The sequence below is a fragment of the Haliotis rufescens genome, unplaced genomic scaffold (genome assembly GCF_023055435.1).
Source record: "Haliotis rufescens isolate VD_foot unplaced genomic scaffold, xgHalRufe1.0.p SCAF_15, whole genome shotgun sequence".
Taxonomy (NCBI): domain Eukaryota; kingdom Metazoa; phylum Mollusca; class Gastropoda; order Lepetellida; family Haliotidae; genus Haliotis; species Haliotis rufescens.
In genome coordinates this window covers 10118766-10130364 of record NW_025963835.1, presented here as the reverse complement: position 1 = coordinate 10130364, position 11599 = coordinate 10118766, and the positions used below count along the sequence as shown (strand labels likewise).

Here is an 11599-nt window from a genome sequence, read left to right as displayed (position 1 = left end):
GGTATTTATTAATTCAACTACACATATACAGTTATGTCAACTCACTGAATTTCATTACATGGAGTGAGTGAGGGAGTTTTACGTCACATCGGCAATATTCTAGCCATACTTTGACGAGATACGATTGTTGGAAATAATGTCATATTGATTATAAATCTTAAATCAGATTCTGCTACGATCACGAAAGCATGATTAGAAGTCCGTTGGTTTTGTAACAATAAGAGCCAACCAGATGATGTCAGTATGTTTTATAGAAAATATTGGTCTTCGACTGACAATGTCTTCTTTACACCACGGTCCCATAAACCACACAGTCCGTGAAGATCATCAGCTGTAAGTGATGAAAATAAACATATTTAAAATAAGAAATTGTGCACATAAATCATTTGAAAATTGACAAATTGGTCTCTAAACACAAAACATGTTAAAACTTACCACATTCCAACCGGCAGAAAAAAAATTTAAGTAAAGGAGGATCGATGATTCATGATAAGCTGTTTCAATAAGTTTGCAATGAAACTATAATTTGAAAGTAAATAATCATGGAATTAAACATGCAAAGTTTCAGCTTAAATGGTTCGTGGAAAATGATGGTGCAGGCAACTATAATGTAAAATCATGATTAAACATGACACACTGAAATTGCTATATAACTTTGTCTCAGCTCCTTTCCACATAGAAAAATTGTGCATTCACATAATAGATGTTCTGATGACAAAAGACTGTATAATGACTTTCGGCAATGGACAGTACACTAACTAGATTAGTGAGCAAATGAGTGAGTTAAAATTTACTGTTGTATCGACATTATTCAGCCCCTTAGCGATGAGAATAAGTTGATGTATACACAATTGAGTCGGGAAAACAAAGTTACATTTAAAAACAAATTTGTCAAACATATTTTGGCATAACATTTACATATAACACAGGCCAGTTAGCTTACAGTTACCAAAGCTTGCCCACCTTGCTTGGGACCATTGTGACTTATGGCGCCTCAGCTTCCTGCGCGATAATCCAGCAGAATTTACTTCATCACTTTAGCCACTAGATTAAAAACTGATCAGCAATAAGCTTAATTAAAACACTTGTTGATGATAGTTACATCAATTATGATAGGAATATAATTAAATGTCAAACAGGGGGACATTAGTTTTACGGTACTCTAACCTCAATGTCAGAGTATTCAATAATGTCAGTTGGTAAAAGCATTACACCAAAGTTAAAACAAGAAATTTGTTATTCACAAACATACGCTACTGCCTAGAAGTTCATTCTCCTTACACGCGTTGAGAACGCGTGTGCAATGAGTGACCCACGCGTGTGCCATGTGTGTAACACGGGACTGAATTTCAGTTGAATTTGACCAATAGATCCGATGAATAGTGAGGTAAAATTAAACAATGAGAATTGACGGAAACCACGAGCTGAAACGATTGTCGCGGGTTGGTAAATGTTGCAATTAATTAAGTGATTGTGTTTGTGGATTGCGAAAGTTTTTGTTTTGACATTTGTCATTCCAGGTGATTGCAAATATATATATGATGTTCATTCGCCAAAGTTATGCATTAGATGGTAACATTATGATAGAGCAATCACAGCTACTAATGTCCTATTATCTCTCAAAGGAATAAGCCCCACATTCCACTTTTTGTTTTGTTTTAGTAAGAATTAATAAGAAGACTTGGAGGGACTCTACCATTTAACATTAAATATAAGAGAATATTGGAAATGAATATGAAATGGGAATAGTAAACGTCACTGTGTGTGACCATGTAGACAGAATCTCAAAAGAGTTTGTGATTTTTACAATTGACCAAAGCGCATACTGAGTATTGTTGCTTGAGGATGCCAAAGGTAACAGTTTATTATCAGGGAAAATTGGCTCTAAATAATTTTACCTTGTCGATAGGATATCTTTAGGATCTTTTAATCCTTTCTTTCCCTGGTGTTAATCCTTTTACACTAATGGAAGGAAGTCACTCAACCAGTTCATGCATTCTATGCCGGGGTCTCATCTCCACCTGATTCTAAGCAGTGGTCATCTTATTTTTTTTATTGGATTTACATTTCGACAGAACTATCATATATATTGGTCAACGTCATGACAATGGATATCAGTCACTAAAAAGAAAACCCAACCCTACCACGATCAGTACATATTACCAAAATGCAAACAACCTTGGGCAGCTGGGCCCAAATATACACTGATGGATCCAAGAATCCTATCAACAAAAGTGATGGTTACGAGATCCATATCTCCAAACCCAATGCACATGCGGTTGGCCTGCCTGATGGTCAGTCAGTATTCACTGCTGAATTGGAGGCAATTCATCATGCACACAAACTCATACTGGAACTACCGGAAACAAAGGCAGTCATCCTGTCAGACTCACTAAGAGCACTTCAAGCGATCAGCGGCAGAAACTCAAACACAAGGCCAAACACAGTCAATAATATTCTATACGAATATGCAAAACTACCGGACCAAGGGCAATAGGTGGAGCTATGTTGGATCCCGTCCCACATATATTCATGGAACCGAAAAACCAGACACAGTGGCAAAGCCAGTTCAGGACAAAGTGGAGATACAGCCTATTCCCTTTAGTAAACAAGAGATAAAAAGCAAAAGCATAGCCCCCAAATGGCAAGCCCAGTAGGACGCAAGTACGATCGGCAGATGGGAATACAAAATTCAACCCAAGATCCACCAAAAGCAATACTCATACCAAAATGAAAAGAAAGTTAGAATAGCAATCTCACGCCTCAGACTCACTAAAACAAGGTATGTCCATCTTGCAATCAACCCAAATCCATTGCTCACTTGTTACTGCATTGGGCACTCGCGAAGAGCAACCTCCCCATGGTGAGTGCTGGATAACGCTCATAGCTCTTCCCCCGTGTGGAACCGGGGTAGAATGTTTCAACAGCACCCCACTGCTGGTCGCAAAAGGCGACCGAATTGGGCAACCTGTTTGCCGTGGGTTGCGCCCCTGTGTCGGTTGAGGAAGGTAGTCTGGTGGTTGAGGCCATTGGTTCCAGGAATAGCGTTCCTTTGTCCAATACACCACTTCGACCCTGACATCACCTAGACGGGTGGTAGAATGGACCCGGTTCTATCAATCGGCTGGTCAACGCCAAGGCCTGAGCACATATTGTGTTTGAACTGATTTGACTTTTGATTTAACGTTTGTACTTTCAGACGTGGCCAAATTATATATTTTATCAAATTTTGAATTTTGATTGTTAATCATATGAATTGCCTAGAGTGGTATGCCCAGAAGGCGGTGGCTCATGGGCCAATCTGGTGGATTAATTAATATTCAATTAATTCTTCTGCTTGAGTATACCATCTCACAGTATCCTTGGTGCTGCCAGTTGGAGATCCACTGGTCTTTATGACACTCCGTGGTTGGTGGGGAGCTGGGATGATGTACCGGATACACAATCAACATGACACAAACAAACAAAAACAAAACGTGCACTAGATGATTCCTCTGATGAGGAAAACTCTTTTTCGAAGAATTCTTCGAACAGCTGGTCTCGAGTTTTAGTGGTTACTGCTGCTGATGGTACACAATTGAAGCTTAACCCATTTGTCATTTCTAAGGCAATTTATGGCATTGCAGGCGATGTTCAGGACGTAAAGAAAATTCGTTCGGGATTTCTACTGATTGACTGTAAAACTGGAAAAACAATCTAATTTATTGCCAGCTGTCAAGCATTTGGTTTCAGTTCCTGTGTTTATTTCCCGACAAAAGACTCTTAATTTCAGAAAGGGCATTGTCAAGAGACAGAGAACGTTGTCTCTGTGATATGACAGAGACTGAAATAGCAGATGAGTTACATGATCAAGGAGTTACAAACGTCAAACGTTTCACGTATAAAAGAAATAATCCGATCTTCAAATCAAACACCTATCTCATGACGTTCTCAAAACCAGCTCCTCCTAAAAATATCAAAGCAGGATATTTTAACAGTTAAGTGGATCAATACATTCCCAACCCACTTCGATGTTACAAATGTCAGCAGTTCGGGCATGGTGCACAGTCATGCAACAATCGCAAACTATGGCTTCAATATGGCGAAAATGACCACAATACAGATGACAAATGAACTAAAAGCCCCCACTGTGCAAATTGTTCTGGCGATCATGTAGCCTCTTCAAAGTCCTGTCCCAAGTTCAAACTTTAGCTTCAGATTGTTAAGCTAAAACATGAGAAAAACATTACCTTCCTTGAAGCAAAACGTTTGATCCTGCAATCTGTTTCACCGACCACAGCTGTGTCCTACTCAGCAGCTGTGACTCTCACACCTTCTAGATCTGTCACGTCTGTCCATTGCCAGACAGATATTACTTGGATCTCAAAAGGAAAGTATTCCTTATTACGGTCAAGTACTTCTTCCCAAACAAATGATGCACCACGATCAACGCATGTGGCAACACCATCAATGACAACTGCAACAACTCCAACGCCTTTCCCTGTTGTCAAAAATGCCAGCAAAAGAATTGATTACTCAAAACATTCAGATCGTGTGCCAAAGGGTCATCGTGACCCAATACAGATTTATAATCGTTTTGAAACCTTTGAGGATATGGATGTCTCTCCTCACCATCCAGGGGGCAACAGAAGTAAGTCGCCAAGAAATGGGAGACGTAGATCTCCTGTGCATCCACCAGTAACTTGAACATTATGAATCCACTGATTCAGTGGAATTGCAGAGGTCTTAGGACCAATTTTAATGAAATACATTTATTAATCAAAGATTTTACGCTGTCAGCAATCTATCTCCAGGAGACATATCTCAAAGAGACTGATAACTTTGATTTGCGTCGGTATAGTTCTTACCATTCATTTTCTCCTCCAGGTGTTAAAGCTTCTGGAGGATCTTCTGTTTTAGTGAAACAGGGAGTGATCCACAGCCCTGTTTCACTTCCTACCAATCTAGAAGGTGTTGCAGTCCGACTGACTTTGCACATAACCTTTACACTGTGTTCTCTGTACATTTCACCTTCTTCTGTGCTTCAGCGATCAGATCTTCAATCTTAATTTGACCAGCTCCCTAACCCATGCATGATCATGGGTGACTTAAACGGCCATAATCCATTATGGGGAAGTGTTGCCGTCAATCCTAAGGGAAAGACCTGTGAAGATCCAGGGTAAAATAGGTCTTCAGCAATCTATGTCATATAGCTGGAATATTGCTGAGTGCGGCGTAAAACAACAAACCAAACCAAACCAAACCAAACCTAAGGGAAAAGTACTTGACGATTTTATTTCTGATAACAGTTTATGCATTTACAATGATGGATCAAATACTTATTCACATCCTGCTACTGGAACTTATTCCGCTTTGGATCTGTCACCAACAGATTCAAATCTATTAAACGAATTTATGTGGTCGGTCAATGATGACTTGTGTGGAAGCGACCATTTTCCCTCAATATTAACAGCACTTAATCCATCTGATGTTCCACCTACATCAAGGTGGAATTTTAGGAACTTTCAGGGACTCTGTACTGATAGATTAACACCTGATATGTTCAGGACTGTTACCGACCCAATCCAATCGTTTTCAGACAAGCTGAATGAAATTGCTGATATAACCATCCCTAAGTCCTCTGCAAATCTACACATTCGAAAACCATGGTTTGATAAAGAATGTTAACAGGCTAGGAAAAGCAGGACAAAAGGGGAGAAATATTTCCGCCAACATCCAACTGTACATAATTTGGACTGTGTTAAAATCACAAATGCCAAGGCACGCCGTACATTCAAACAGAATAAGCGTAAGTCTTGGAGGAATTATGTCTCTAAAATAAATTCTCGCACGCCGATATCCAAGGTGTGGAACATGATTGCTAAAAGTAAAGGTAAAGGCTCAAAATCGACTGTCCACCATCTCAAGGAAGGTGACCATCTGTTAACAGATAAATTGGACATTGCTAATAAATTGGGCGAGACGCTGGCCAAACACTCTTCATCGACAAATTATGATCCCAACTTTCAAAAATATCAGAAACAACAGGAAAAGAAGAGGGTTGATTTTACTTCTCAAAATGGAGAAGATTATAATGAGGTATTTTCGTCCACGAGCTAAATACTGCACTAGGTCAAGCGCACGATACTGCAACGGGAGATGATAATATTCACTATCAACTCCTGAAGCATTTGCCTGATTCATGTTTAGAGACACTTCTTGATATATTTGATCACGTTTGGACATCAGGGAATTTTCCTCCTTCGTGGCATAACGCAATAGTTGTTCCCATACCTAAACCTGGTAGGGACCTTAGTGATGCATCTAATTATCGACCAATATCATTAACTAGCTGTGTGTGCAAAACCATGGAACGTATGGTAAATAATCGACTGGTGTGGTACTTGGAAACTAACAATCTCATAAGTAACATTCAATGTGGTTTCCGTCAAAATAGAAGTACCATTGACCATCTGGTACGTTTTGAATCCTTTGTCAAAAATGCAATTGTCAATAATCAGTATGCAGTTTCAATCTTTTTTTATTTAGAAAACGATACCACTTGGAAGCATGGTATTTTAAAGGATCTACATAATTTGGGGTTAAGAGGCTGTTTGCCTCAATTTATATCCCAATTTTAACAGACCGACAGTTTCAGGTTCGTGTAGGGTCCACCCTGTCTGACCATTATAATCAGGATCAGGGAGTCCCACAAGGCAGTATTTTTTTCTGTAACTCTGTTTAGTTTAAAGATTGATGGTATGTCAAAGGTTTTAAATGATTCCATTGATGGTTCCCTTTTTGTGGACGATTTTAATATTTCAAGCCGTGAAATTGTTTTGCGTACCATCGAGAGACAGTTGCAGCTATATCTCAACAAAATCGAAAAATGGTGTCTTGAAAATAGTTTTTAGTTTTCAAAAGCTAAGACCAATTGTCTTCATTTTTGTAGAAATACAAAGACCACAAAGATCCAGAGCTCTTTTTACATGGCACTCCTATCAAGGTTGTAAAAGAGGCCAAGTTCCTGGGTCTCCTTTTCGATCACCATTTAACTTTTAAGCCGCATATTAACTATCTTAAAACCAAATGCCTGAAGGCTCTAGATTTGTTGAAAGTTGTCGCCAACACAAAGTGGGGAGGTGATCAGTCAACCCTCGTACACTTGTATGGCTCCATCGTTTATGGTGGAGCCTGTAAGAGCAATTTACAAAAATTAGATTCGATTCACCATCAGGGCCTAAGACTATGTCTTGGCGCATTTCGAACGTCTCCTGTGGATAGCTCATATGTAGAAGCTGATGAACCATCGTTGAAGCAACGGCGTATCAAATTATTGCTGCAATACATCACAAAATTACGTTCTAACCCGTTAAACCCTGCATATAACTGTATATTTCAACCCCTTTACAAAGTACTTTTTCATAGTAAGCCTAAGCTGGTCCCACCACTAGGCATTCGGATTAAACCCCACATCACAGCTGCCAATATTGATATAGATAATATTTCTCCTTTCAGGCTTTTGTCTTCTCCTCCTTGGCAACTTATCAGATCGGAGGTGGACTTTAATTAATAATATGAATCCCACCGTTCCATTTTTACAGATGGATCCAAGGACGGTAGCACAGTCTCCAGTGCTGCTGTGATTGGATCAAAAACCGCATCATCCCGCTTACCTGACCATAGCTCAATTTTCACCGATGAAGACAAAGCAATATTAATTGCTTTGGAATATATCCCAAAACAGTCCAGTTGTAAACGGTTCATCATCTTTTCAGATTCATTATCGTGTCTACAGGCAATCAAATCTAGCTCTTCACGTCATCCATTCATTTTAGATATTTTAGAATTATATAATGACCTTGCTACTGGCCAATACGACATCGTCTTTTGCTGGTTGTCCAGTCATGTTGGAATCACGGGTAACACTATGGCTGATGCTGCAGCAAAGGCAGCTCTCAACAAATCTGTGACACCACTTCTTCTACCATACAGTGACTATAAACCTGTTATTAGATTCAAAGACCTAATGCAGAAGAAGTGGGACACTCAAGTGGGTATAAATAAATTACATGCAATAAAAGTAAATATCGGTTATACCTACTTGGGTTGTAAGTCCAGATTTGAAGAAGTCGTATTAAGACGATGTCGTATTGGCCATTCTCGTTATACTCATGAATATTTGTTAAAACGTGAGGATCCTCCATTCTGTGTCCCTTGTGATGAAAGAATCATAGTCAAGCATGTCCTGCTCGACTGCATTGATTTTTCCATCACAAGGGATAATTATTTCCAGGTTTAATCTATGAAGGATCTTTTTAATGTAAGTGCTCATTTAGTTATTGGTTTATTAAAAGAAATTGAATTAATAGATACATTTTTATCAAATGTATTGTAAAAAGTATGCGATTTTAATTTGGTAAAATGATTATATAACTGTGATTGTTAGTGGCTGTACCTTCAAAGGGGGTTGAAGTAACATAAAATAATTGTCCCCCTAAGAGGGTACATAAGTCCTATTTCATTCAAAGTATTTTTCATTTTCAATGTTTTTAATCGTAGAATTCTTTTTTTTTTTTAATGATTTGGCATAAACTTACTGACAATCACAAGTAGCCAGAGCGATGGTGTAAATCTTGCTGGGTTACCATGTAGGTAGCAGAAGTATCGTAAGTCCCCATGGCACCTAGTATGGTGACCTACCTTTGGTTATTGGTGATCTATAGCCCATTTTTAAAGTTTGTCCCCTTTCAAAGTATATTAATTTCAGCCACGTTTTTATTCGTAGTATATATGTTCGTTTAACTTTGGCTAAACTTGTCAATAATCGTCAACAGCTGAAGGGATGATGTTAATCCGGCTTGGGTCCATGCAGGTAGCAAAAGTACTGTAAGTCAAATGGTAATCTACCTTAAGCTGATGGCGATCTATAGCCCGTTTTTATACTGTACCGTTGCTTATAGTGATATCCTTTTAAAGTTGTATGCTAGTTTTAAATATTAATCTGTGATATTCTAGTAATTTTACTGTCAATCGATGACAGGTTTTTATTTAGTTTAAATATATGTATTAAAAATGAATCATTTCTCGTCACGATACGGCTGAAATATTGCCGATGTGACGTAAAGCATAAACTCACTCACTCACTATTGTGTACTGTTATGAATTGTTCAAATTTTATGATGATGTGCTAGTTTTAAGTCTACATCTGTGATAGTCTAGTGTTTTTACTGTCCTTTGTCGACAGATTTTAATGTCTATACTTATGTATTATTAATGTACAACTTGATTTAGTCACGATATGGCTGAAATATTGCCGATGTGACTATAAATCTTAACTCACTCATGTGTAGGAAGTTAAAGGAGGGGTACAGTTTATAGAAGATCAGGGTTCGACAGGACAGATATCTCGAAGGAGTTATATTTTTCCCAGCTCACTGATGGAGACAAGTTGTCTTCTGATAGGTAGATGTTATGTTACCTGTTAATGTGACATGTTTACAGTGAACAAATGGTCATTCTGTGCCATCATTGTTCGAATGGGATTTTGTAACAACAACAATAACATGACACTTGTGAAAAGGAAACAGAATATAATATGTAGTAAAATTACGCATGTCATCAGGTTCTGAACTAATGTCATTTGCTTGTTGCAATCATGTTATTCAGTTATGGCCATAATAGCTATTGAAGTGTTCAGTCAGGCACGACGAATATCTAAAAACTATATTCAAATAGAATGCACGTGTTACATTAATTATTTATTTTCGAACAAGGTACACTGGTGACAGCATTCTATGATGCATGGGAAAAGTACTGTAAGTCCCCATGGACCCCAGCATGGTGATCTACCTTCAGCTGCTGGCGATCTATAGCCCGTTTTTATATTGTACCGTTACTTATAGTGATATCTTTTTATAGTTGTATGCTAGTTTTAAATATTTATCTGTGATGTTCTAGTAATTTTACTGTCTATCGATGGCAGGTTTTTATTTAGTTTAAATATATGTATTAAAAATGTATAATTTCTCGTCACGATATGGCTGAAATATTGCTGATGTGACGTAAAGCATTAACTCACTCGCTCACTCACTCACTATGATGCATGGAGTGATTTCATTGGTATAGGGTGAACCGTTTGGAATACTTTCTGTTTTGCTCTGTTATGCTTTGTTTTGCTCGTTTAATATTAGATATAGTCTTAAAAGAAGTAGTGGATATTTGAAGACAACAAATGATTACAGAAATACGGGTTACGGTAATGGGTAGATGAGAAATAGGAAGGACTAGGTGTAACATGACCATTAACAGAACATTTCGGCGGTGTATTGTGAGGGTGCAAACATCCAACAAAGACAACAGTAGTGTGTAGTAAACAAATAAACGTTTCAGATAACTTAATCAATAATAGGTCATGCCCCAGGATTGTTTACACATTCGTTTATACCCAGAGGCATGTAGGGCATGGTAGGCAGTTACGATACGTGCTCGGTGAGTACGAAGGTTATCGTGATTAAAGCAAAACGTGGACCAGCATGGTGCGGAAAGGGTACAACTATTGACGTCAGTATAATTGAGAGTGACTCAGATTCATCTGAAAACATAACACGAGACCATCTGCGATTTCCAAGTTTCAGCGGTTTGAACATCCTTGGCGTTTGGCTAGAATGTGTCGATTTATTAACGGTGATACAGCACGTGGTCGACAATTTCTGTTTGGAATTTCTAACAGCCTGTTTTGTTTTATACATCGACCTTTGAACTTCGTTTTCCGTCTTAGGCGCCCAGTGCGGGGCCAATCATTAACATTTTGTGTCCGCAGAAACCTGTTCCATAGTCTGCAAATCACATTCTGAGACACCTTGAACATATCTCGCCGAGTTCTATTAGTTTGAAGCATACAGACAGCCCAATCTGATCGTAAATAGTGCATTAAAGCAAGAGTAGAGAGCTTGCGTGTTACCGTGGATAATAAAAATCAGTAATATTAATTTTCAGAGTGATTTGCCGACCTTTCATTGAAGTGACAAAATCATGTATGATCCCAAAAGCCCATGAGTGGAGGAATTGTATGGTCCACGTGCAATGTTGCGGATGCTTTGGGGCCTTAGCGTTTTGTTACGAAACCGTTCTATGTCCTGCAGTCATTATTTCGATAATGATCTTTCTTCTGACGACCGATCACATCTATATTTCAAGATCCCCTAGTTGTTTGGAGAATAAGTTTTAAAATACAAGTACTCTGAAAATGCCAGAAACACGAATTGGAACAGCTTCAAAACGTATCATCAAAGGTGGGACCAAATAACAAAGGTTCAACTTCCCAATGCTTCAACGGTTCTTGGGTAGATGTTTAAGGTCGCAGACGAAGATTGACAAACAATGACATAAGCTCAGTTGATGTTCAGTTTGGTGAGCTTAAATATGTATGGTTACGTGTTCGTGGTAAAAGAGAGGTTTTGTTTAAAGTAATAACGATCATTTCATGTGAGCAGTGAATGTAATGTCAAACTTACACTGTCTATTTCTCCAGTAAAACCATCACTGTCGCTGCATTTGCCTATCACAAGCCCTGCTTGCTTCCTCCTCAGACTACCTGAAACAACACGAAACAATTCAG

At 38.5% G+C, this 11599-nt stretch overlaps 1 protein-coding gene across 3 annotated transcripts in view; it reads right to left on the bottom strand.

Moving 5' to 3' along the window:
- Positions 1 to 233: 233 nt before the first annotated feature.
- LOC124147160 (mucin-2-like) overlaps positions 234 to 11599 on the bottom strand; it is a 125289-nt gene continuing 113923 nt past the window's right edge. For 2 of the 3 annotated variants that reach the window (XM_048396117.1, XM_048396118.1), the window contains exons 9-10: positions 11496 to 11575; positions 3069 to 5143 (exon numbers count right to left, since the gene is read on the bottom strand). In XM_048396117.1, the coding sequence (XP_048252074.1) occupies positions 5045 to 5143; positions 11496 to 11575 (179 nt within the window). In that variant the 3' untranslated portion in view covers positions 3069 to 5044. Of the gene's footprint in view, positions 332 to 3068; positions 5144 to 11495; positions 11576 to 11599 lie in introns of those variants that run through there. The other variant, XM_046517772.2, reaches the window with a different exon arrangement.